Raw genomic sequence first — 24273 nt, 5'->3', positions numbered from 1 at the left:
CCCTAACCCTAACCCTAACCCTAACCCTAACCCTAACCCTAACCCTAACCCTAACCCTAACCCTAACCCTAACCCTAACCCTAACCCTAACCCTAACCCTAACCCTAACCCTAACCCTAACCCTAACCCTAACCCTAACCCTAACCCTAACCCTAACCCTAACCCTAACCCTAACCCTAACCCTAACCCTAACCCTAACCCTAACCCTAACCCTAACCCTAACCCTAACCCTAACCCTAACCCTAACCCTAACCCTAACCCTAACCCTAACCCTAACCCTAACCCTAACCCTAACCCTAACCCTAACCCTAACCCTAACCCTAACCCTAACCCTAACCCTAACCCTAACCCTAACCCTAACCCTAACCCTAACCCTAACCCTAACCCTAACCCTAACCCTAACCCTAACCCTAACCCTAACCCTAACCCTAACCCTAACCCTAACCCTAACCTAACCCTAACCCTAACCCTAACCCTAACCCTAACCCTAACCCTAACCCTAACCCTAACCCTAACCCTAACCCTAACCCTAACCCTAACCCTAACCCTAACCCTAACCCTAACCCTAACCCTAACCCTAACCCTAACCCTAACCCTAACCCTAACCCTAACCCTAACCCTAACCCTAACCCTAACCCTAACCCTAACCCTAACCCTAACCCTAACCCTAACCCTAACCCTAACCCTAACCCTAACCCTAACCCTAACCCTAACCCTAACCCTAACCCTAACCCTAACCCTAACCCTAACCCTAACCCTAACCCTAACCCTAACCCTAACCCTAACCCTAACCCTAACCCTAACCCTAACCCTAACCCTAACCCTAACCCTAACCCTAACCCTAACCCTAACCCTAACCCTAACCTAACCCTAACCCTAACCCTAACCCTAACCCTAACCCTAACCCTAACCCTAACCCTAACCCTAACCCTAACCCTAACCCTAACCCTAACCCTAACCCTAACCCTAACCCTAACCCTAACCCTAACCCTAACCCTAACCCTAACCCTAACCCTAACCCTAACCCTAACCCTAACCCTAACCCTAACCCTAACCCTAACCCTAACCCTAACCCTAACCCTAACCCTAACCCTAACCCTAACCCTAACCCTAACCCTAACCCTAACCGTAACCCTAACCCTAACCCTAACCCTAACCCTAACCCTAACCCTAACCCTAACCCTAACCCTAACCCTAACCCTAACCCTAACCCTAACCCTAACCCTAACCCTAACCCTAACCCTAACCCTAACCCTAACCCTAACCCTAACCCTAACCCTAACCCTAACCCTAACCCTAACCCTAACCCTAACCCTAACCCTAACCCTAACCCTAACCCTAACCCTAACCCTAACCCTAACCCTAACCCTAACCCTAACCCTAACCCTAACCCTAACCCTAACCCTAACCCTAACCCTAACCCTAACCCTAACCCTAACCCTAACCCTAACCCTAACCCTAACCCTAACCCTAACCCTAACCCTAACCCTAACCCTAACCCTAACCCTAACCCTAACCCTAACCCTAACCCTAACCCTAACCCTAACCCTAACCCTAACCCTAACCCTAACCCTAACCCTAACCCTAACCCTAACCCTAACCCTAACCCTAACCCTAACCCTAACCCTAACCCTAACCCTAACCCTAACCCTAACCCTAACCCTAACCCTAACCCTAACCCTAACCCTAACCCTAACCCTAACCCTATCCCTAACCCTAACCCTAACCCTAACCCTAACCCTAACCCTAACCCTAACCCTAACCCTAACCCTAACCCTAACCCTAACCCTAACCCTAACCCTAACCCTAACCCTAACCCTAACCCTAACCCTAACCCTAACCCTAACCCTAACCCTAACCCTAACCCTAACCCTAACCCTAACCCTAACCCTAACCCTAACCCTAACCCTAACCCTAACCCTAACCCTAACCCTAACCCTAACCCTAACCCTAACCCTAACCCTAACCCTAACCCTAACCCTAACCCTAACCCTAACCCTAACCCTAACCCTAACCCTAACCCTAACCCTAACCCTAACCCTAACCCTAACCCTAACCCTAACCCTAACCCTAACCCTAACCCTAACCCTAACCCTAACCCTAACCCTAACCCTAACCCTAACCCTAACCCTAACCCTAACCCTAACCCTAACCCTAACCCTAACCCTAACCCTAACCCTAACCCTAACCCTAACCCTAACCCTAACCCTAACCCTAACCCTAACCCTAACCCTAACCCTAACCCTAACCCTAACCCTAACCCTAACCCTAACCCTAACCCTAACCCTAACCCTAACCCTAACCCTAACCCTAACCCTAACCCTAACCCTAACCCTAACCCTTACCCTAACCCTAACCCTAACCCTAACCCTAACCCTAACCCTAACCCTAACCCTAACCCTAACCCTAACCCTAACCCTAACCCTAACCCTAACCCTAACCCTAACCCTAACCCTAACCCTAACCCTAACCCTAACCCTAACCCTAACCCTAACCCTAACCCTAACCCTAACCCTAACCCTAACCCTAACCCTAACCCTAACCCTAACCCTAACCCTAACCCTAACCCTAACCCTAACCCTAACCCTAACCCTAACCCTAACCCTAACCCTAACCCTAACCCTAACCCTAACCCTAACCCTAACCCTAACCCTAACCCTAACCCTAACCCTAACCCTAACCCTAACCCTAACCCTAACCCTAACCCTAACCCTAACCCTAACCCTAACCCTAACCCTAACCCTAACCCTAACCCTAACCCTAACCCTAACCCTAACCCTAACCCTAACCCTAACCCTAACCCTAACCCTAACCCTAACCCTAACCCTAACCCTAACCCTAACCCTAACCCTAACCCTAACCCTAACCCTAACCCTAACCCTAACCCTAACCCTAACCCTAACCCTAACCCTAACCCTAACCCTAACCCTAACCCTAACCCTAACCCTAACCCTAACCCTAACCCTAACCCTAACCCTAACCCTAACCCTAACCCTAACCCTAACCCTAACCCTAACCCTAACCCTAACCCTAACCCTAACCCTAACCCTAACCCTAACCCTAACCCTAACCCTAACCCTAACCCTAACCCTAACCCTAACCCTAACCCTAACCCTAACCCTAACCCTAACCCTAACCCTAACCCTAACCCTAACCCTAACCCTAACCCTAACCCTAACCCTAACCCTAACCCTAACCCTAACCCTAACCCTAACCCTAACCCTAACCCTAACCCTAACCCTAACCCTAACCCTAACCCTAACCCTAACCCTAACCCTAACCCTAACCCTAACCCTAACCCTAACCCTAACCCTAACCCTAACCCTAACCCTAACCCTAACCCTAACCCTAACCCTAACCCTAACCCTAACCCTAACCCTAACCCTAACCCTAACCCTAACCCTAACCCTAACCCTAACCCTAACCCTAACCCTAACCCTAACCCTAACCCTAACCCTAACCCTAACCCTAACCCTAACCCTAACCCTAACCCTAACCCTAACCCTAACCCTAACCCTAACCCTAACCCTAACCCTAACCCTAACCCTAACCCTAACCCTAACCCTAACCCTAACCTTAACCCTAACCCTAACCCTAACCCTAACCCTAACCCTAACCCTAACCCTAACCCTAACCCTAACCCTAACCCTAACCCTAACCCTAACCCTAACCCTAACCCTAACCCTAACCCTAACCCTAACCCTAACCCTAACCCTAACCCTAACCCTAACCCTAACCCTAACCCTAACCCTAACCCTAACCCTAACCCTAACCCTAACCCTAACCCTAACCCTAACCCTAACCCTAACCCTAACCCTAACCCTAACCCTAACCCTAACCCTAACCCTAACCCTAACCCTAACCTTAACCCTAACCCTAACCCTAACCCTAACCCTAACCCTAACCCTAACCCTAACCCTAACCCTAACCCTAACCCTAACCCTAACCCTAACCCTAACCCTAACCCTAACCCTAACCCTAACCCTAACCCTAACCCTAACCCTAACCCTAACCCTACCCCTAACCCTAACCCTAACCCTAACCCTAACCCTAACCCTAACCCTAACCCTAACCCTAACCCTAACCCTAACCCTAACCCTAACCCTAACCCTAACCCTAACCCTAACCCTAACCCTAACCCTAACCCTAACCCTAACCCTAACCCTAACCCTAACCCTAACCCTAACCCTAACCCTAACCCTAACCCTAACCCTAACCCTAACCCTAACCCTAACCCTAACCCTAACCCTAACCCTAACCCTAACCCTAACCCTAACCCTAACCCTAACCCTAACCCTAACCCTAACCCTAACCCTAACCCTAACCCTAACCCTAACCCTAACCCTAACCCTAACCCTAACCCTAACCCTAACCCTAACCCTAACCCTAACCCTAACCCTAACCCTAACCCTAACCCTAACCCTAACCCTAACCCTAACCCTAACCCTAACCCTAACCCTAACCCTAACCCTAACCCTAACCCTAACCCTAACCCTAACCCTAACCCTAACCCTAACCCTAACCCTAACCCTAACCCTAACCCTAACCCTAACCCTAACCCTAACCCTAACCCTAACCCTAACCCTAACCCTAACCCTAACCCTAACCCTAACCCTAACCCTAACCCTAACCCTAACCCTAACCCTAACCCTAACCCTAACCCTAACCCTAACCCAAACCAAATCCCTGAAGACCTAGGTCTAAAAGCCCTAACCCATGGAAAGCCTTTACGCAGGCCCACATGCGACTGGATACTCCGTGTTCGCTGTTTCTCAGCAACCCTAAATGTATTCCTACCCAGAGTCGGAGAGGAATTAAAAATAGGACCCCAGAGAACGCGCACAAAGCCCCTTTCGCCCATCAAAAATTGCCCCCCAAGGAAGGCTTTGGGTATAACTGAACTTACCAACTTTTCATTGGTCAAACAACTTTGCAAATTACAACAACAGCAAACACCCAGAAACTTCCATGCCTTAAAGGCTGGAGAACAAGAAACCAGCTGGAGAACAACAAACTGGAGACTGCATGGAGGCTCCTGAATCACCCTTCTTTGTTCCCTCTCAATTGTTATCTCAACCATGGGGCTTTCCAACCCCCGTGGCCACACTCCCAAATTTCCCCCTTCTTTATTGATATCAACCATTTTCTGGACATGAATTACCACTCCATATATAACAAGATGTCATGGGATGGGAATGAGTTGGGCATCAGGATGGAATGGGGATGGGGATGGAGATTGGAATGGGGATGGGGGTGGGAATGGGGACTGGGATTGCATCACTTTCAGCCCCTAATTGCACTCGGTGACGCCGGAGCCGTTACACACAGTGGGATCTCCGTGGGGGGGGGGACGCTGCAAGGACCCCCCACACACACACAGATTCCAAGCACCGTGCCACCACCTCGCTACCCCTCCCAGTTCCATTAAAAAAATAAAAAAATAACACTAGGGTGGAAGGGGGAAGAGGGGGCACCCCCTCCGGTCCCCCTTTGTTTGTGGGGGGATGGGGATAGTCGCAGCGGGTGCCGCCCCTTCTCCCCCCCCCCCCCCATTATTTCTCCCCCCGCCCAGCCATCGGCCTCGCAGTATCGGTCAGCCTCGGCCCCCCCGCTGGGCGGCCGTGGGAGCGGGGGACCGGGCTGAGGCTGGGACCTTCCTGTTCCCGGTCCCCCTCCTCCCCTCTCCCCCCGTCCCCCCCCGCCGCCTCCTCGCCTCCCGCGACGGTGCCCCGAAACCGCTGGAAACCTCCCCAAAACTAACCGGGCCCCCCTCCTCCCCCCCCCCGGCACCCACTCTTTTCCCGAGTCCCGAAAGCCGACCCGGAGGTGAGTGATGGGGGTGGGAGGGGATTCGTTTAGCGGGTGGAGATTTTTGGGAGATGCCCCCCTTCGTTCTTCGGTGACACCCCCCCCCCTTCATGGCAGGGGAAGGGAGAGCCCCGCTTTGCGGGGGGGGGGGGGCTGGGGAGGCGCTGGGAGGGGTGGCGGGTGATGGGGGATGTGATGTGGGTTTCCTTTGTGCCTCACGGCCAGTTCCCCCCCCAAAAGAAAAAAGAAAAAAAAAAAAAAAAAAAACCGTGGTGGAAACTGAGGCACGGAGCGGGGCGGGGGGGACTGTCCTTGTGTCCCCCCCCCACGGGGGTGGAACCAGCGGGAGTCCCGGCCTCCATCCGCGGGCATCTGGGGGGGGGGGCGGGCCCGGTTTGTGGCTTGGGATTTGTTCGGGGGGGGGCACTGATGCCCCGTGCCTCCATTTCCCCCTCGCTGCGTGCCAGCACGGCTGCTTCGACCCCTCGCCCCCTCCCCCCCACCCCCCCGCTGCACCCGCGCCCTCCGAGTGCTGGGGGGGTGCTGGATGAGGACCCCCTGGGTGCTCAGGGAGTGCACTGGGAGCCTATGGGGATGGACTGGGCAGTGCTGGGGTGTACTGGAAAGCTGTGTAGGGGGTACTGGGAAGCAGGGGGGGTGCACTGGGAACCTCTGGGGATGAACTGTGAGATGTTGGGGTGCACTGGGAAGCTCGGGGGGGTGTTGGGATGCATTGGGAAGCTGGGGGGACTACACTGGGAACCCTGGGGGCTCCACTGGTCAGTTTCGGAGGGTGCACTGGGAACCTTCTGGGTGCTTTGGAGCGCACTGGGCACATACAAGGGGGCACAGGGAACCTCTGGGAGTGCATTGGGCAAACTGGGGGGCACTGGGTGGTTTTCGGGTGCACGGAGCAGTATTGGTGCACATTGATTATTTTCGAGGCACACTGGGAACCTCGGGGTGCACTGTGTGGCATTGGGGTGCACTGGAATGGACTGGCCATTTTTGGGATGTACTGGGAACACATGGGGTGCACTGGGGGGGCCTTGAGGTGCACCGGATGCTTTAGGAGGGTGCTTGGGTCAGTTTTAGGGTGCACTCTGCAGCCCGGAGGACATGCTGGGAACACTTGGGATGCACTGGGCAAACTGGGGGATGCATTGGGAGCCTTTGTGGGTGCACTGGGGAAACTGGGAACCTTTGTGCGTGCAATGGGCAAACTGGAAGCTACACTGGGCAAACTGAAGGCCTCCCTGGGAACCTTTGTGGGTGCACCAGGCAATCTGAGAACTGCACTGGAGACCTTTGTGGGTACACTGGGTCAACTGGGGACCACACCAGGAACCCCTGGGGGCTGCACTGCGAACCTTAGGGGCTTTACTGGGGAAACTGGGAACCTTTAGGGTTGCACTGGGCAAACTGGGGGCTGCACCGTGCAACCCGGCCCTCCCCCCCCCCCCCCCGGGGGCTGCTCCGTTCCCCCCGGCCGCGCCCCCCCGGGCTCCCGTTACCGGCCGCGGGCCCCCTCGGGGCTGCTTCTCCCCTCCCCTCCCCTCCCCGCCGCCCCCTCCCCGTCCCCGAGGGGGGGGGTCGGGGCCTCCCCCGCCCCCCGCTCCCCCGGCGCCGGCGCGGAGCCGCCGCCACCTCCTCGGGCCGGGCCGGGCGGAAGCGGCGGCGGCGGCGGGGCCCGGTAAGCCCGGGGAGGGGGGGGCGGGGGGGCGGGGGGAGGGAGCCGGGGGTAAGGGGGGGAGGCGCGGGGGGAGCGCCGTGCCCGAGCCCCCCCCGCCCCGGTTGGTTCCCCCTCCCCCCGTACCAAGATGGCCCCGGCCGCCGCCCGCAGCGCCGCCCCCCCACCGCCACTCCGCCCCCCGGCCGCATCCTGCGGGGGCTGGGGACGGGGTTGGGGACCGGTCCGTGCCCCCCCCCCGGTCCGTGACATCCCCCCCCCCCCACCCCCCCGGAATCCGTTGAACCCCCCCCCCCCCCGGCATCCGGTTCCTCCTCCCAGGATCCGCCCCCCCACACACACAAAATCTGCACCCCCAATCCTTCCCTCCCCCCGAAATCTCCCCCCTCAACCCTTCCACAATCTCCCCCCTCCATCTGCCCCCCCCAATCTCCCCCTCTTATTCCCCCCCCAAATCTCCCCCCCGATCCCCCATCTGCCCACCCCAATCATTTCCCCCCCAAAAAATCTGCCCCTCCCCACCTGTGCCTCCCCCCCCCCCCCACACTCGAGTCTGTGCTGCCCCCCCCAAGTGTCATCACCCGTGTCCCCCCCCCCAGATCTCCGCCGCTGTCTCCTGGGCCAAGCGCGGAGCCACTGACGTCCCCGGAGACGAGGTGAGGAGGGGGCTGGGGGCACGGTGGGGGGGAGGGACACAAAGGGGTGGGGGGGGAATGGGAGGATGCAGGGGACATGATGGGACCGGGGGGGGGCACAAGGGACACGAGGGGGCACAAGGGGATTTGCCACATGGAAGGGTTTGGGGTGGCACACAGGGGATTTTTGGATGGCACGAGGGGATTTGGGGTGATACAAGGGGATTTGGAGTGCCACGAACAGGTTTTCGGGTGGCACAAGGGGATTTTTGGGTGGCTTGAAGGGATTTTGGGTGGCTCGAGGGGATTTGGGGCAGCACAAAGGGACTTACATCGGCACAAAGGGATTTGGGGTGGCACAAGAGGATTTGGGGTGAAATAAGGGCATTTGGGGTGACTGAAGAGGATCTGGGGTGCCACAAGGGAATTTGGGGTGGCACAAAGGGTCCTGGGGGGGGCCACGAAGGGCCCCTAGCCCCCCAGCAGCAGCTGTAACCCCCCAAGGGCTGGGCACCTGCATGCAGCCACTGGTGCTTGCAGGCAGCACGGGGTGGGGGGCATAAGGGAGGGTTTTGGAGTGGGGGTCCCATGCTCAGCCGAGGGCCTGGCGCCCCCCCAGACCTCCCCTGGCCACCCCCATGGAGCAGGACGAGCCCTGTGTGGTGGAGCTCCACGACTCGGACGAGGCGGGCATGGTGCGGAGGGTCTACATCGGTGAGGAGGGGAGCGCAGAGCCCTGGGGGGGTGGAAAAGAGCCCCGGGAGGGGGGTGGAAAGGAGCCCTGGGGGGGGGGGAGGTTCCCAGCCCCCTCCCCAGCCTCTTTGTGGCCTACAGCTGATGATGGCATCGTGAGCGACTGCGAGGACGAGGTGCTGCCACACGAGATCATCCAGACCGTCATCCCCCACAGCCCCCTGGCCTCCAAGGGCAAGAGGCGGGGGGCGGCGGGGGGTCGGGGGGCGGGCGCCGGCTCAGCGGCGGGGGGCTACGGCGAGGAGGAGCAGGAGGGCGGCAGGGGGCGGCTGCGGGGGGGCCGGCAGCGCCCTTTTATCTGCAATGAGTGCGGGAAGAGCTTCAGCCACTGGTCCAAGCTGCTGCGGCACCAGCGGACTCACACCGGGGAGCGGCCGAGCACGTGCGGGGAGTGCGGGAAGAGCTTCAGCCAGAACTCGCACCTGGTGCAGCACCGCCGCACGCACACCGGGGAGAAGCCGTACCGCTGCGGGGACTGCGGGAAGAGCTTCAGCTGGAGCTCCAACCTGATCCAGCACCAGCGCATCCACACCGGGGAGAAGCCCTACACCTGCGGGCAGTGCGGGAAGAGCTTCACGCAGAGCAAGAACCTCATCAAGCACCAGCGCACTCACTCGGGTGCCCGGCCCCACCGCTGCGGGCAGTGCGGCCGCGGCTTTGCCCAGAGCACCAACCTGCTGAAGCACCAGCGGGTGCACGCCGCCCGCAGTCAGCCCCCAGCCTGCCCCGAATGCGGGCAGAGCTGCCGCGATGGCGCTGAGCTGGAGCGGCACCGGGCGCAGGCGCACGGCCACGAGCCCTACATCTGCGTGGAGTGCGGGGAGAGCTTCGCCAAGAGCGCCACGCTCAATCGCCACAAGCGCGTGCACAAGCCGCTCTTCGTGCGCTGAGCCAGTGCGCGGGCAGGCGGACAGACGGACGGACGGCGCTGCCTGTGCTGCGGGGCTTGGGCCCACGATGCCCTCGGCGAAGGGCTGGGGCCCGCAGTTGTACATAGCATGGGGCCAGGGGGAGGCAAGGGCAGAAGCCACCAGTGGGGCGAGGGGCCAGGGTCCGGCTGTAGAATAAAGTACTTCTGTTGGGGGGAAGGCGGCTGAGTTTTGTTGGGCTGGGGGGGCTCTGCTGCGTCCTCAGACCTGTGTAGGAGAGGCAGAGGGGCTGGGGCAGTTCCTCGGTTGCTTTTGGGGGTGCTCCCCCCAGCCCCGTGGTTCAAGAAGTACCAGGCAGCACTGGGGGTGTCCCCACATCTCAATTTATTCCACACGCTGGCAGTGAGGGGCTGCCTACAAAAAGGGGAAGGGTCAGGACAGTGGTGAGGCAAGGAGCACGGGGAGGGGACACTCTGCAGTCCGCACCCCTGGCCCAGCAGCGATGCAGAGGAAGGCAGCCCCCCGAGGCTGAAGGCTACGCCTTGGTGGTGGCACCCTGTGCTGCCCCCAGGGCTGTGAGCTGCTGGATCTTCTGGTTCATCATCTCCACCACAGCTGGGGGAAGAGAAGGCAGCGGGGCGGTGAGGGGGCTGTCAGGGGGACCCCAGATGGTGAGCTGTGGCGGTGCTGGCCCTTACCCTGCTTCATGGCGTGCTTCTCCTGCAGCGCCGGCTGGATCTTCTCCATCTGCTTGGTCAGGAAGTCGATCTTCCGCTTGAAAAAGTCTCGGGCATCATCTGCTGTCTGAGCGGATAAAGGGCAACAGCGGCCTCGAGGCGCTGAGATCCTGCACGCCGCAGCCAGAGGCAGCCCCGTTCATCACCTGCCACCTTTTGGCAGCTACTCCGGGGCCAAGCCCACGCTCCATGCCCACCAGCGCAGCCCCCGGGGGCGTGCAAAGGTGCTGAGCACCCTGCTGGGAGCCCCGTTCCCCTCCCAGGGCTCAGAATTCAGCCTGCTTGCGCCACCGGGAAGCAGTGGACCCAATGGCCCCAACCCGATGGCAATTGGTGAAAACAGGCACGGGAGCAGTTCCCCAATTGCCAAACCGCCCCATGGTTCTCCCATCACCCGCCCCTCACCTTCTCCACATAGTAGCCGGTTCCAACGTCGATCAGGACGCGCTCAACATCCGAGAGCTTCCCAGGGACGTACATCTGGTGGGGGCGGTCAGGGAAAGCGGGGGACCAGGACGATTACACACCTCCCAGAGCAAAGCCGTGAGCCAGGGCACCGGCAGCACTGCACCATGCTGCCAGCGCAGGTTTATGCTGGATCAACGGCATCGAAGGATGGAACCGACAGCTCTAAAGGCCCCCGGGGTGTTAACGGTGTGGGGTCAGCAAAGGATACAGAGCTGGTGAGTGGCACCAGCAGGTCCTTCCCTGTGGGAGAGCAAGCAGAGACGTGTGAGCACCAGGGCAAGGGGAGCCCCCAAGGACAGAGGTCGATGCCTCTGTGCCCCAAGTGATTTTCAGCGAGACACAGAGCCGGCGAGGCCAGGAGGGAGGAAATCAGCCCCTCGGGGTCCCACTCACCTTCGTTGCTTTTGTTGAGGACGTTGAGGCAGTCCTTGGCTTCCACATACTTGGTCTGCACCACCTTGAGCTGGGCAATGGAGGACGAGAGGAACTCCACCTCCTGGGGAGAGAGCGCGCGGCCCGGCCGCGGGAGGGACGGCTGGAGGGGACCCCATGGGCGGAGGGGGCCCTCGTGGAGCTGTGTCCGCAGGGATCCTTCTGGAGCTGGTTTTTGGGAACGGCCCTAAGCCAGCCACGGGACAGCAGGGGGCGAGCCCTGGTGCACAAGAGGATGGGCGCAGGGGGAGCAGGAGGGGAACGGCCTCGTCCCCACACAAGGCCCCCACGCAGCCTGACCCCACATCCCGCCCCCTCTCACCCCTTGTGCCCCCCGGATTCCCCCAGGCCCCCACAGCCCCCCCCGGCCCCCTTTGTGCCCCCCGAAGCCGCCCCCCCCCGGCCCCACCTGGTCGAGCTGCCCCTTGAGCACCTCCAGCTGCGGCAGGCTCAGCTCCGCCACGTTCACGGCCTGCGCCATCTTGGGCTTGGCCGTGGCCCCCCCCCCCTCCCGCCCCGCAGCGCCCCCCGGCGGCCGGAGGACCCCCGGGACCCCAAATTTCGGGGACCCGCAAAGGCAGCAGGAGCCGGGGGGGGAGCGGGGGGGGGCTGTGCCCGCTCCCAGAAAGAGGGGAAGTCCAGGGGGCAGCACCCCATCGCCCCCCCCCCCAAAAGGCAAAAAGCTGCAGCCCCCCAGGAGGAGCCATGGGGGGGACACCAAGCAGCCCCCCCCCCCGCAGGTGTTTGAGGGAAGCCTGGGGTCCCCCCCACAAACTGAGCCACCCCGGGGGGGAGGGGACCCCCCAGGAAAGGAAGGGTCGGGTTGTGGGATGGGGGACAAAGGGGAGCAGCACTGGAGGAGGGCCAGGGGACGCCCCCCGCTGGAAGGAAGCCGGGGGGGCTGGGGTCGGCCCCCTCCTAAGGCCCCGAGGGAAGGGCGAAGGCTCAGGGTGGAAGCGAGATTTCTGCTCAGGAGAGGGCACAGGCCCTGGGGCAGGGTGCCCGGGGAGGGGGCAGCATCACTGTCCCTGGGGGGGGGCAGGGATGGGATTGAGGATGGAGTGGCTTCGGTTCGGTTAGGCTCCAGGAGCCCCTTGGTCCTTTCCCAGCTCGTGGTACAAGCGCACACCACCCATTGTGAAGGGGAAGACATTTTATTTATTATTTATCAAACCAGGGGGAATTATTTAAAATCCAACTAGTTAAAAGAACAGGAAGCAGGGGGGACGGCGGCTCTCACTGCAGGCACACGGGCAGGCCATAGGCGACGGGGGCAGCCCCGATGAGGTACTTGAGGCGGGGGGCTTGGCGGGCCTGGGCCACATAGTGCAGGAGGGGGGCACCGGAGCCCGCCTGCAGCCAGCCCTGCAGCAGCGCCTCGGTGTAGCGGTCGAGATCACGATCAGTCACGTCCCACAAGTTGCCCAGGATGAGGGGGCTGGGAAAAAAAAAAAAAAAAAAAAGGGTGTTAGGGCCAGCAGGGCTGGGCGCCATGCACCCCCCCCCCCGGCTGCGTCTCATACACAAGGTGAGAGGAGGACAAGGAGAACACTCACTGCTTACCAGCACAGGGAAAAGGCAGGGGAGGGGGGCAATAAAAAGCAGGGAGGTGGGGATGGGGTAAAAAGAAGGCAAGAAGGGGATGGGGCGAAGACCCCGTCTGCTCCCCAGAAGCCACCCCCCTCTCTCCCCGCCTCACCAGCCGGCCAGGAGGTACTTGAGGATGATGCCGGAGCCCTCGAGGCCGCCGCGCACGGCCAGCGCGGCGCTGCTGCAGCCGAAGAGCAGGGCCACGGCGTTGCAGTCCAGCTGGGCGATGTCTGTCCCGTCCAGCAGGCGGGCGCCCGCCCCGTGCCCCACGTAGCTGCCAGGAACAGGAGCAGGGTGAGCAGGGTGAGCGCGATAGCGCAGCCCCGCACGGCCACGGGCACTCACATGTAGAGGTCGTGCTCCAGCAGCGCTGCCTGCATCTGCTCCTGGCTGGGGATGGCTCCTGTGACCCCGCTCCAGCCCTGCTGGCTGCAGGAAAGGAGGGGAGAAGTCATAGAAGGGGGGGGAGGGAGCACGGACCCCCCTCCTCCCCGCTCTGTGCGCCCCCGCTCCTCCTCACCTCTCGAACCAGCTGCGGAAGCGCTCCTCGGTGCTCGGGAGGTTGTTCTGGGGGTTGAGGATGTAGAAGGTCCTGGTGGGGTTGACGCCGCGGCGCAGCACAGAGCCTGCCTGCTGAGGGGGGAGGAGGAAGGGAAAAAAGAAATAAGAAATCACGAGTCAGCCCCAGCCCAGCACCAGCCTCGGGGGGTCCCAAGCCCCGCGGCAGAGCCAGGGTGCCCCCCTTCCACTCACCCTCGGTGCCAGGTTGTAACTCAGGAGGAAGCGCAGGGACGGGAGGCGGGTGACAGGCACGGCGCGCAGGCACGCCATGCTCTCCCAGGGCAGCTTCTGGAGGTGCTGTGCAGGGAAGAGGAGGAGGAAGAAAGGAAGGGGAGGAAGGCGTGAGCGATAGAGCGCCTGTCCGAGCTGAGGGAGAAGCAGCAGGGGCAGGCTCTCACTTTATCCAGCACGAGGACGAGGGAGCCGCCAGGTGCCCGGACGCGGCTCCTCTGCTTCTCCAGGGCCTTTTGCAGGAGGAGCTCCGCTTTGTTGCAGGACTGCGAAGGGCACATCCCTGCGGCCAGGGCTCGCACGTCGGCCGGGGTGAGGAGGGGAGCAGCGTTGAGCAGGACCTGCGGCAAGGGGTAGGCGTGAGCCGAGGCAGAGCTCCCCCTGTGCCCTGCCCCAGCCCGGGGAGCTCAGCACCTTGAGCAGCGCCGGGTCCGAGCCCCGCCAGCCGCAGGGACGGAGCTGGGCGAAGAGGCGGGCGGCTTCCTTGGCCAGCGCGGGCTCCTGGCTGGTGGGGAGCAGCATTCCCTTCCAGCAGCCCAGCACCTCCGTCTCCAGGGTGTCGATGAGGCTCTGCGAGAGAGGACAGAGTCACGGGGGGGTCCGAGCATTCCCCCCAGGCGTGGGGAGCACGGGGTGCCTCTCGCCTACCTTCATCCTGCGGTCCAGCTTGGAGCGCCACAGCCACCAGTCACGGTTGTCGGTGCAGTTGATGGTTTCTTTCTGCTCCTTCTGGATGGTGTCGAAGTCACTCAGCACTGAGCTCAGCGGGGCCTGGGGGAGGAAGGGAGCCATGAGCCCAGCCCCAGGCTCATCCCGGCTGCTCCACTCTTCTAGCCCTTCCCTCACCTTGGTGAGCGCGGTCGGGATGTGGATGGTGATGGGAGTGCTGCCCCTCTCCAACCGTGTCAGCAGTAGCATGTCGTCCTTGGAGAAGGGCTGGACGCTCACGAGGGTCAGCAGACAGACGGTCACTCCTGAAAAAGTCACCCCCCGACCTTCAGGAGAGGCCAAGGCATCAGGCAGCACCCTCCGGGGCTCCACTTGGATCAGCCCTCACCTGCAGGGATCTGCTGCAGCTGCTCTCTGAATCTGTTGAGCTCCTGGGGCCCCAGACCTGTGGGGCTGAAGCTGAAGAGGTTCTGGAGCTCAGTGAGGTGATGGATGCGCGAGGGAGCATCCTGCAGGGAGAGCCCTTGGAGCTGCTCAGCCGCAGCTGCTGCCGACTTCTTCTTCAGTTTGCTGCAGAGGGAGAGGTGGTTGGGGGTGGGGGGGGGGAAAACATTGCTCCAAACCAAGCCCTCCAGGGCTCTAGGTTTGGCTGAGCCCCTTCCCCTTCTCAGCAAAGCTCCAGCGACAGAGGCAGGGAGGCACAAAACCTACTGAAGCTTCTTGTGGATGATGCTGAGCAGCTGATGGCGCGTGGTGATGGAGACCGACTCGGACAGCAGATAGGCGGTGGAGACGGGGTCCTGGTCGCCTGTGAGCAGAGCCAGGAGCTGGCAGATCTGGCTGTAGAGCCCGGCAGGCGGGCAGTGGCTGATGCAGTTGAAGGCATCTTTCAGGTACCCGCAGGCAGTGTCCAGCAAGGAATCATCTGGAAGGGGCAAAGCAACACCACCAGGATCAGGCAGCGAGCCCGTGGCCACCTTGGCTCTCCCTCTGCTGCTCTCCCCTCCACTTGGAGGGTTTTTGCCCTTTTAAGACACGCTTCGGCAGAGGTGGCCCCAGCGTTGCCATTTGCCTCTTCCCACCCCGCAGTTCCCCACTCCCGCTCACCTTCCATAACCTGCAGGGCATCGAGGCACAGGGGGTTCTCGCTGCCCGGCCTCCCCCCCGCCAGGACGTGCTTGGTGGCCTCGCGCTGCAGCACCTTGTGCTTGCCGTCCGCAATCTCCTGCCTGCGCCGGGGCGGCTGGATGCTGCCTGTGGGGAGAGACGGAGCCGTTTGGTCCCCGGGGCTGGGGACAGCAGTGACGTGACAGCTTAGGGCACTTGAAGGCTCCCAGCAAGTCCTTGTTCCACAGCTCACCTGCGGCTCCCTCTTCTTCCTCGCAGGCTTGCGAGAGCTTGAAGCTGTTGTCAAGCTCAATGTTTTCCTTATCCTCCTTGATGGTTCTCAGAAGCTCCTGCTCCTCCTTGGCTCTCCTGGCTGGAGCCCTGCGGGTCGCCTGCTGCCTCTTCTCCTCTGTGCCCGCAGCCGTGTGCCCCCTCCGGGGCTGGGCGCTGCTGCTGCTGCCCTCCGAGGAGCTCAGCTGGCAGCCCTCCGTCCCCAAGAACTCAGGGAGCAGAAGTCTCCGGCAGTGGGATGCTGACTGCAGCGACCTGTGGCTGGGAGCCTGGCTTCTGCCGCTCGCCGGAGTCGTCCCCGGCTTGGGATCCTCAGCGTTGCTGTCATCGCTGAACGTCACCTGCTGTGGCGGGATGGGGATGTGGCAAGGCTGCAGCCGCCTCTTGAGGCCACCTCGCCTCCCTCCCTGCTTACCCGCATGAAACGCCTCGACCTCTGGATTTTGGGCGCCATCAGGAGCTGGGTCTCGCTGAGCGGCGGCGAGGCGTCTTTGAACGCAGTGAAGGGAGCCTTGGAGGGCAGGGCAGCCACAGCCCCCTGGCCCCGTGCCTTGGTGGGGGTACAGACCTGGTGCAGGCTGCTGGGCACGGCCTCCGGCTGGAGCACAACGGGGGACACCTCAGCGTCAGAGTTGCCCAAAGCACAGGTGTTGGTGGCCCCCGCCGCAGCCAGGGGCTTCGCTCTCTGGTTCTTCGCTCTGGGTCTGGGCACGGGGGATGCTGCGCCCCCCTGGGCACGGGCCCTGGTGGGGGGACAGGCTCTGGGGCGCAGGGTGCGAGGCGCCACCGCCGGCTCAGCCTTGGAGTCGCTGAGCACGGGAGCTTGGGTGGCATCCACCCCAGCTGGGAGCTTGGCTCTCAGGGTCTTTGTCGCTTTGGGTTTGGGCAGTGAGGACGCTGCCGGCACCACCTGGCTGCTGCCCCTCCGGGGCTGAGCCTTCTTCTTGGTGGGACTTGGGGGGAGCGGCTCCCAAGCACAAGCAGCTGGTAAGATGGAGGCCACGGAGCCACTGCGCTTGGTGGCTAGGTGGCAAATGGTGACTATGGCTTTGACAAGCAGGAGGCTGGCCCTCGAGACCTCGAGGCTGGGCAGGTGAGGTCTGCAGGAGGCCACGAAGGACAAACCGGCCTCCAGCTGCTCCAGCAGCTCCCTCTCGGGCTGGGGGCTGGCCAGGCTGTGAAGGGCCAGCGTGGCGTAGCCAGTGGCCACCAGGTCATCCAGCAGCTCCAGTGCCGGTGCGTCTCTGCCGCTGCCCAGCTTGTCCTGCAGCAAGGTGGAGAAGCGAGCGGCCACAGGGCCGCAATGCCGCAGGGTGGCCTGGAGCAGGCCCAGCCCCTCGGCCGTACTGCCCGCTGCCAGCTCGCCCTGGGCACAGGCAAGCAGCCAGCGGAGGCAGAGGGCCGAGAGGGCCAGGTCAGAGCAGAGGCAGCAGGGGCAGGCAGCGGGGTGGGCAAGGAAGTCCAGCCTCCTCCTCAGCTTGGTTTTCAGCTGCGGGGAAGAGCAGAGCGCAGCCGCCTTCTCCTGCCTGCTCACCCCAGCCACGAATTCCAGCGCAGGGCCCTTCAGGAATGCCTCGTCCTCCCCGGAGGACTCAGAGCTGGAGTCCTGCCGCCTCCTGCCCTCCAGTCTGCCCTTCCTGGGCAGGATCTTCTTGGGGCCTCGCTGCTTCTTGGCGGTGTCAAACTCTGCAGGCAGAGCAGTTGGAGAAGGAGTGCGGGCTGCTGGTGCCGCCCACAGCTTCTGCTGCCCAGGAGGGTCCCGGCTGCGGCTCCACCAGCACGGCCGGGGGCTCACCCTGCTCCCAGCCCCACTCCCAGCCTGGAGCCAGGACTCACCAGTGCCAGACTCCAGCAGGAACAGCGCCTGCTGCAGGTCCACGTGGCTCAGCTCCAGGTCGTCCTGCTGCAGCTCCAGCTGCAGCTTCAGCACCAGGAAGGAAATGCACCTGGGAAGGGGGGAGGACAGCCCTCAGAGCCCCCCCGCTGCCACAGCTCCAGCACCGTGCACCAGGGAATGAGCTCGTGGGTGAGCTGGCAAGGACACCGCCACCAGGGAGCCCCCCGGGGCCAGGACCAGTGCCACAGCCGCCCCCACCCCCAGCCATCCCACGGTCACTCACCACCGGCTCGCCTGCAGCCTCGTGGCCAGCCTGATACCCTCCAGGCAGAAGGCTTTGGCCCTGCACACCACCTCGGCGCGGCCGAGCAGGGCCACCAGGCACTCCATGCAGCTCAGCAACTCAGCCAGCGTCTGCCACTTCTGCAGCACGTTGTTCCCTGCGCCGCAGGACATGGGGCTGGTGACCGGCGCTGCTCCCCCCTGGGGGGGGATGCACCCATGTCACCGGTGCCTCACCACAATCCATGAACTGTGCCTCTGCAGCCGGCTTCTGGGCGCCCAGCATGTCGCTGCCCGCCAGGAGGAGGAAGATGCTGCGGAAGAGCTTGTAGGCTTCGGCCAGAGCCGCCTCGGGGGTCTTTGGCCCTGCACCAGGACGGCCGTGGGTGACGGGGCTGCCCCCCCAGCACCCACCCCCAGCCCCCAACCAAATGGGGCTGTTTCAGGGGACAGCCACGTTTATGCAGGGCTCCAGCGGCTCACCCTGCGCGGAGATGCGCTGCCTGAGCTCTGGCGAGAGCCGGCTGGGTGGCAGGCTGAGGTAGAGAGCGGTGAGTTGCAAGACTTGTGCTCGGAGCATGTGCCACACCTTGGCCACCTTCTGCAGAGCCGGGTTCTGTAACACCTCCAGCAGGAGGGCAAGGCCCTCCTCGATCTGCAGGAGGCAGCAGAGAGGGGAAAAGAGGCACCGGTCACCGCGTGGAGCATCTTCGGGGCTCCAGTGGGCACAGGCCACCAGCAAAATCGCAGACAGAGCTGCTGAGGTCTCCTCTTGCCCCCTAACACCACACGAGGCAGAAAAGGGTTTCTGGGGAGACTCACCCGGTTGCTGGCACAGCACATCTGGCTGCGGAGCATCAGGCAGGTTTGCTGCAGCAGCAGGTAGGAATCGCTGCTGCTGTTGGCTTTCTGCAAGCAGGACTCTGTCTCTGCCAGGAAGAGCTGGAAGCCAAACAAGCCGGCATGAGGGCTGGGGCTGTGGGGAGCAGCCGAGCTGCCCTCCCTCCCCGCTGCTCCCCCACGGGCCTTGCCTCGGCGTAGCTGTGGCACTCGAGCTGGAGGAGCAGTTTGGTGACCTGGCAGAGGGCGCCGGCCATGCCCAGGCTGTCCCCAAGCGCGCCGCACAGGGCTCGGACCAGCAGGTAGCTCTCTATGGCTTGCAAAGGCTGGGGGGGGGGAGAAAAACCCACGGGTGCGTCGAGGGACAATGCTGGGGGGAGGCCGCTGCCCCCCTGGGCAGCCCCAGCAGCGCTACCTTGGCCATCAGCCTGTAGAGAGATGCCATGATGTGCAGGGAGGCCATGGTCTGCTTGGGGCTGCGCACGGCTGGGACGCCCTCGGAGACCAGGAGCTCCTTCCACAGGGCCAAGGCTTCGTCCAGGTGCTCGGAGCAGGCTGAGGGCACACCACGGGGCTCAGCAGCGGCATCAGGACACGGGCAGGCATCTCCCGGCCGGCCCTTCCCTCCCCACACCTCCCCTGTGTGGTGTGTAGCTGCCAACCAGGTCGACCCACAAAGGGGAACCCCGCTCCCACCCCAAAACTGTGTGCTCCGGAGGAGCCTTTTCTGCTGCGCCAACAGCCCGAACCCGCTGCACTCACCCGACTCTGTCGCCAGGTTGAAGGAGATGCCTTCGTACAGGAACGTCTCCTGTGGCCCCGCCTCGTAGTCGAGGTCGTTTGGCTTGAAGTCGTCCAGGTTCTTCTGCCCCTGAGCCTTGGCTCTCTGCTCCCTCGCTGTGCCCTGCGGCAGGGTAAAGGCGGCAGTGACGCTTGGGGGGCACTGCGGGACCCCCCAGGACACCCCCCAGCAGCTGCGGGGTCATGTCTCCCCACGCACCTCCTCCAGCTTGGACTCCAGCGTGCAGATGTAGAGCCAGAGCAGAGCCTGTGCCCGGTCATCAAGGAGCTGCTTCTGGTTCTGGGCGCTCCTGGGCACCGCCTCCAACAGCCGCAAGGCTTCGTGCACCGAGTCCAGCGCAGAGCTGTCAGAGAGAGGGGTTAAAACACAGCCTTCCACCCCAAAACGCACCTGAAGAGGAGGAGCGGGCATCACCAGCACCCAAACCAGCCAGGGCGATGGGACCCCAGACCCTTAAACCTTGCCGAGGGCCCTCAAGAGCCCCCCCCGGGGGGCCTGCAGGGAAGGAGGAGGGGCTCGCAGGCGTGGCAGCGCGCTCACCAGTCCGTCTGCCAGGTGGATTTGTGGTAGCACAGGACCCGCGCCAGCTCCGTCAAGACGAAGGCGCGCTCGTGCAGGCGGCCGCTCTCCTCTGAGCAGATCTCCAGCAGGTCGCAGAGGACGCTGTAGCGCTCCTGCCCCGTGTTGGCAGGGATGGTCTTGTACGCCTTCAGCTCCTCCAAGAGCACGGCCACCAAGGTCTCTGCATCCAGGCAGCGCCCCTCCAAGGCTTCCTTCAGGGTCCTGGGTGAGCGGGGGGGGCTCTGAGTGAAGCCCGGCTCGGCAATAGGGCTTTGTGAGAGCCCCCTGAGGCGCCCCCTCGCATGGGGCAGCGCCAGGCTTCCCTCACCTCAGCCGCAGCTCCTCAGCTCCATGCTTCACGGCGTCGGTTTTCACTCGGGCCCAGAGGGAGACGGGCTCGGCCAGCAGCTCCCCGAGGCGGCCCCGCAGCGCCACCAGCCACTGCACGGTGGAGGCCAGGGCACTCTCCAGACGGCCCAGCTTTCGGTAGCTCTCCACCTGCAGCCTGAAGCATCTGTGCAGCTGCGGGAAGAGCGCGGAGGAGCGGCTTCAGCGCCCAGGCTGCCTGCCGAGCCCCCCCCGGGGGGAAGCCAGCCAGTCCCCAGCCGCTCCTTCACTCCCCCGGCACCGGGCCACAGCTCAAAGCCTTCGGCCCCCTTTGGGCCGAGAACAGCAGGACTCCGCTCACCTTGTCGTGGGGGATCTCGGGGTATTTGTAAGAGTCTGTCGTCTCCAGCATCCGGCAGAAGAGCTCGGAGATGGAGCTGGCCTCCTCGTGAAGGTTCTGGTTGTAGAAGATGTACGCCAGCTTAAACGTGCACGATGCTGTCGCAGGGAGGAGAGATACATTAAAGATGTGCTGCAAATTCCAAGCCCCCCCCATCCTCCTCACCCCAGCCAGGCGCCGCAGGTGGCCGAGGAACCCTCTCCCCCATCGGTGCCCCCCGAAACGCCTCTGGGGGGCCGGCAGGGAGCTGCGCGAGGGGACACTGACCGGTGGCATCGAGGTGCTCGGCTTGCTCGGTGTCAGGGAGCCCCTCCAGCGCCTCCAGCATCCGCGCCACAGTGCCCCGGCAGCCCGATGTCAGCCGCTCCAGCTCCGACCACCCGGCCGCCTGCAGGGGACACGCTGGCTGTCAGGGACTGCGGAAATGCCCCTGGGGACCCCCCAGGGACCATCCCTGCTGCTACCGGTACCTGGGAGCACTTGAAGGTGTCGCACGCCATGCTAGTGAAGAGCTGGAGGCTGTGGAAGAACAGCTGCTTCAGCGCTAGCCTCTGCCGTGTGCCGTCGGGGGGAACCTGCAGAGGGCAGGAGGTGACCACCCAGCCCCTGGCAATGTTACAGCCCCCCCCCACCGCTCCAATTAATGGGGGGGCCCTCATTAGGCGCTAGCCCTGCTCCCAAAGCCTCACCCTCTGCAGCAGCAGGCCGAGGACCTGGCAGTGCCCCTCCACAAAGGCGCAGAGGCCGAGCACGTCCTCACGGCTCAAGGGCTGCCGCGGGCTCCTCTCGTTGTGCTCGCCCAGGGCCACCACCACCAGCTGGCAGCCCTCGGCCAGCAGCCGCAGGAGACGCTCCGAGGCCTCGGCCGCACCGCCCAGCACCGCCGCCGCCTGCGAGAGATGGGGCCCCGCTGGCCTCGAGCCCTCGGCCAGCACCCGGTTCAGCCTCACCGCGGCCTCCAGGAGGTTCAGGGGCTCGTCCAGCGGCACCCTAGAGCCGCGCAAGAAGCAGTGGGCGTCCTCTGCCGCCGCCTCCGCCTCGCTGTAGCAGCCAGCCCTGCAGAGCTGCCGGCACTGCTCCAGCGCCAGCTCGAAGCAGCAGAAGGCCTGCGGCAGGCCGGGGGATCGTGGCGCTTCCTGGCGCAGGGTGCGGAGGCTGGTCGCGGTGCACTGGACCCATGAGACTGAGATGGGCGTGCGGCGGGCTTCGGAGAGGATGGTGGCAGCCGCCTGGCGCGCGGTCCGTGAGGTGAAGAAGGGCGGCTCCAGCGGCAGCACGGCGGCCTCCTCGTTCTCCAGCAGCAGGAGGAAGTGCAGGGCCTGCAGGCGTTGCCCCGGGCCATCTGCCCGCTTCCACAGCACGAGGAAGGCGTTTTGGGCGATGGAGATGAAGTCTTTGCAGGGGGTGCCGATGGGCTCGAGGCTGCGCAGGCGGACAAGGAGGAGCTGGGCTGCTCGCAAGCGAGCGATGCTGCAGCCCCCCGCGGCCGCGTTGCGCAGGAGGTGGTAGAGGATCTTCTCCAGGTAGAAGGGGGACGACAGGCGGGGTGCCGAGGCCACGTAGCCCCTCACAGCCACCTCGGCCAGCCCCAGCAAGCTGGTGGCGTGGTCGAGGCGGCCCCCCGCCTCGCTCCCCAGCTCCCCCCTCGGCTCCTCCTCCGGCTCCCCCCCTAGCTCGCCCAGGCGCTGCACGCAGGCTCGCAGGATTTGGTCGCACACCAAGTTCTGTGAGGTGGCCGGCGGCCTCCGGGGACGGGAAAGACTTTTCTGGAGCAGGGGGTAGAGAGGGAAAGAGAGTTTTGGCCCCCCAGCAGGGGATCCCGGCCCTCGTGCAGCACCGGCCGCCCCCCCCGCAGCTCACCGACAGTTCCGCCTGCAGTGTCTCTGTGCCCTCCCTGCTGGCCATACGCGCCACAAGATCAGTGCCCTGGAGGTGCTCCATGTCAGCCCTGCGGGGTGGGGGGGGTGGGGGGGTGAGGGGGTGCTGGTGCTCACAGCCCCACACCCCCCCAGTCTCCAAAGAGGCCTACAGAGCCCTCCCACCCCTCACTCCCACCCCCAGGCCCTGCAGGACCCCCCCGAGCCCCCCTGGCCCCTCGGCCCCCCCCGATTCCCTCAGCCCCCCTCCAAGTCCCTGCAGACACCCCGGCCCCCCAGCCCCCCCCCGAGTCCCTGCAGCCCCCTGGGCCCCAGCCCCCCTCCGGCCCCTCGCCCCCCTGAGTCCCTGCAGTGCTCCCCCCGGCCCCCCCACCCCCCCCGGAGTCCCTACAGCCCCCCCCCGCCCCTCAACCCCCCCGAGTCCCTGCAGTGCCCCCCCGGCCCTTCAGCCCCCCCCGAGTCCCTCGGCCCCTCCCCGGCCCCCCAGTTCCCCCCGAGTCCCTGCAGTACCCCCCCAGCCCTTCAGCCCCCCCCAAGTCCCTCAGCCGCCCGGGCCCCCAGCCCCAGTCCCTGCAGGGACCCCCCAGCCGCCCCCGAGTCCCTCGGCCGCCCCCCCCCTTATTTTAGCCCCCTCACGTACTCTTCTATCGCTTCTCGCAGACAGAGTCGCGGTCCCCGCCGCGCGCCCCGTCCAAATAAGCCGCGCCGCGGGCAGTGAGGGCGGGGCGCCCCGCGCGGGGCACGCCGGGACTTGTAGTCCCATAACGGCTCCGCGGATGCGCGCGGTGGGGGGAGGGAATGGGGGGACCTCAAGCGAGAGGGGGGACGTGTGGGGGACCCCGTGTAAGGGGGAGTCGTGTATGGACTCCACGTAACCGGGGAAGGCTTGTAAGGGCCCTGTGTAAGCGGGGGGGGCGGCGTGTAGGGACCCTGTGTAACTGGGGGGGCAAATTGGGGCCCCATGCAAAGGGGGGGCAGGTGAGGACCCCTGCAATGGCGGGGTCCTGAGCGCAGGGAGGGAACGCGATGCAAATAAATACATCATTAAATAGCGAAGTAGATGGGGGCGTGGGAGTAAAGCTGCTGTCTGTGCAGTTACAGCTGGGGGGGCAGTGAGCAGTGCCCTGGGCAGGCGGCCCCGCAGAGCGCAGGCTGCTTGGAGCAGCTGGGCTGGGGGGGGCGGGGGGCGCACTGCAGGGCCGGGGGGGGGGTTGAGGGGTTGGGGGGGTGCCTAAGGGCCTAAGGGAGGGGCTCGCGGGGGGGGGCCCCTCTGAGAGGTGGTCCGGGGATGGCCCTTGTGGCTTGGGAGGGGGCTCTGAGGTGGGGCTGGGGGGGGCCTCTAGGAACTGGGGGGGGGGGTTCTTCGGGGCTCCGGAGGGGTGTAGGGCTTGAGGCTTGGTGGGGGGGGATGTGAGCAGACCCGGAGGGGGTGGGTTGCAGGCCCTAAGACCTGAGACGGGGAGCTGGGGAGGGCGTTTGGGGGGGTATGGAGGGAGCTATGAGCAC

The 24273-nt window shown here is 63.5% G+C and overlaps 3 protein-coding genes and 1 long non-coding RNA gene across 4 annotated transcripts; 2 read left to right on the top strand and 2 right to left on the bottom strand.

Annotated features, from left to right (window-relative positions):
- The first annotated feature begins 5603 nt into the window (after window positions 1-5603).
- On the top strand, window positions 5604-9081 carry LOC116501723. The gene is made up of 4 exons (XR_004254503.1): window positions 5604-5826; window positions 8098-8154; window positions 8753-8847; window positions 8968-9081. It is a non-coding gene; the product is annotated as an uncharacterized LOC116501723 (long non-coding RNA).
- A 35-nt stretch (window positions 9082-9116) lies between these two features.
- Window positions 9117-9974, top strand: LOC116501721 (zinc finger protein 629-like; the record flags this gene model as incomplete). Its single annotated transcript, XM_032207299.1, has 1 exon — window positions 9117-9974. A coding segment is annotated over one exon (660 nt), but the record flags the coding sequence as incomplete, so codon positions are not given.
- Window positions 9975-10116: 142 nt separating this feature from the next.
- PFDN5 (prefoldin subunit 5) lies at window positions 10117-11899 on the bottom strand. The gene is made up of 6 exons (XM_032207300.1): window positions 11802-11899; window positions 11354-11456; window positions 11169-11200; window positions 10898-10972; window positions 10454-10559; window positions 10117-10370 (listed from the first exon to the last, which is right to left on the bottom strand). Exons 1-6 carry the CDS (start codon window positions 11871-11873, stop codon window positions 10291-10293), a joined length of 468 nt encoding a protein of 155 aa, XP_032063191.1. The 5' UTR covers window positions 11874-11899; the 3' UTR covers window positions 10117-10290.
- Window positions 11900-12522: 623 nt separating this feature from the next.
- Window positions 12523-22837, bottom strand: ESPL1 (extra spindle pole bodies like 1, separase). Its single transcript, XM_032207301.1, has 30 exons — window positions 22751-22837; window positions 21580-22656; window positions 21361-21465; window positions 21158-21278; window positions 20852-20988; window positions 20492-20685; window positions 20143-20385; window positions 19801-19945; window positions 19563-19704; window positions 19216-19406; window positions 18992-19126; window positions 18783-18902; window positions 18444-18615; window positions 18198-18326; window positions 17962-18118; window positions 17678-17787; window positions 16257-17527; window positions 15804-16185; window positions 15562-15697; window positions 15155-15388; window positions 14832-15013; window positions 14621-14748; window positions 14423-14545; window positions 14189-14344; window positions 13942-14115; window positions 13736-13840; window positions 13503-13615; window positions 13328-13411; window positions 13092-13256; window positions 12523-12830 (listed from the first exon to the last, which is right to left on the bottom strand). Exons 1-30 carry the CDS (start codon window positions 22829-22831, stop codon window positions 12629-12631), a joined length of 6714 nt encoding a protein of 2237 aa, XP_032063192.1. The 5' UTR covers window positions 22832-22837; the 3' UTR covers window positions 12523-12628.
- Window positions 22838-24273: the final 1436 nt, after the last annotated feature.

Source organism: Aythya fuligula, unplaced genomic scaffold (assembly GCF_009819795.1).
Source record: "Aythya fuligula isolate bAytFul2 unplaced genomic scaffold, bAytFul2.pri scaffold_78_arrow_ctg1, whole genome shotgun sequence".
In the NCBI taxonomy this organism is placed as follows: domain Eukaryota; kingdom Metazoa; phylum Chordata; class Aves; order Anseriformes; family Anatidae; genus Aythya; species Aythya fuligula.
The sequence above is the reverse complement of the archived record's forward strand: the minus strand, read 5'-3'. Positions and strand labels throughout refer to the sequence as shown.

Excerpts from the sequence above, each read along its gene's own strand:
- PFDN5 (XM_032207300.1), bottom strand. The coding sequence starts at position 11,873 with ATGGCGCAGGCCGTGAACGTGGCGGAGCTGAGCCTGCCGCAGCTGGAG. Across the intron at positions 11,201-11,353 it reads CCTCAACAAAAGCAACGAAG|GGAAGGACCTGCTGGTGCCA; the intron begins GTGAGTGGGACC and ends GCTCTCCCACAG. Across the intron at positions 10,560-10,897 it reads CCGGCTACTATGTGGAGAAG|ACAGCAGATGATGCCCGAGA; the intron begins GTGAGGGGCGGG and ends TTATCCGCTCAG.
- ESPL1 (XM_032207301.1), bottom strand. The coding sequence starts at position 22,831 with ATGGAGCACCTCCAGGGCACTGATCTTGTGGCGCGTATGGCCAGCAGG. Across the intron at positions 18,903-18,991 it reads AGTGCCACAGCTACGCCGAG|CTCTTCCTGGCAGAGACAGA; the intron begins GCAAGGCCCGTG and ends TTTGGCTTCCAG. Across the intron at positions 14,345-14,422 it reads AGCTGGACCGCAGGATGAAG|AGCCTCATCGACACCCTGGA; the intron begins GTAGGCGAGAGG and ends CCTCTCTCGCAG.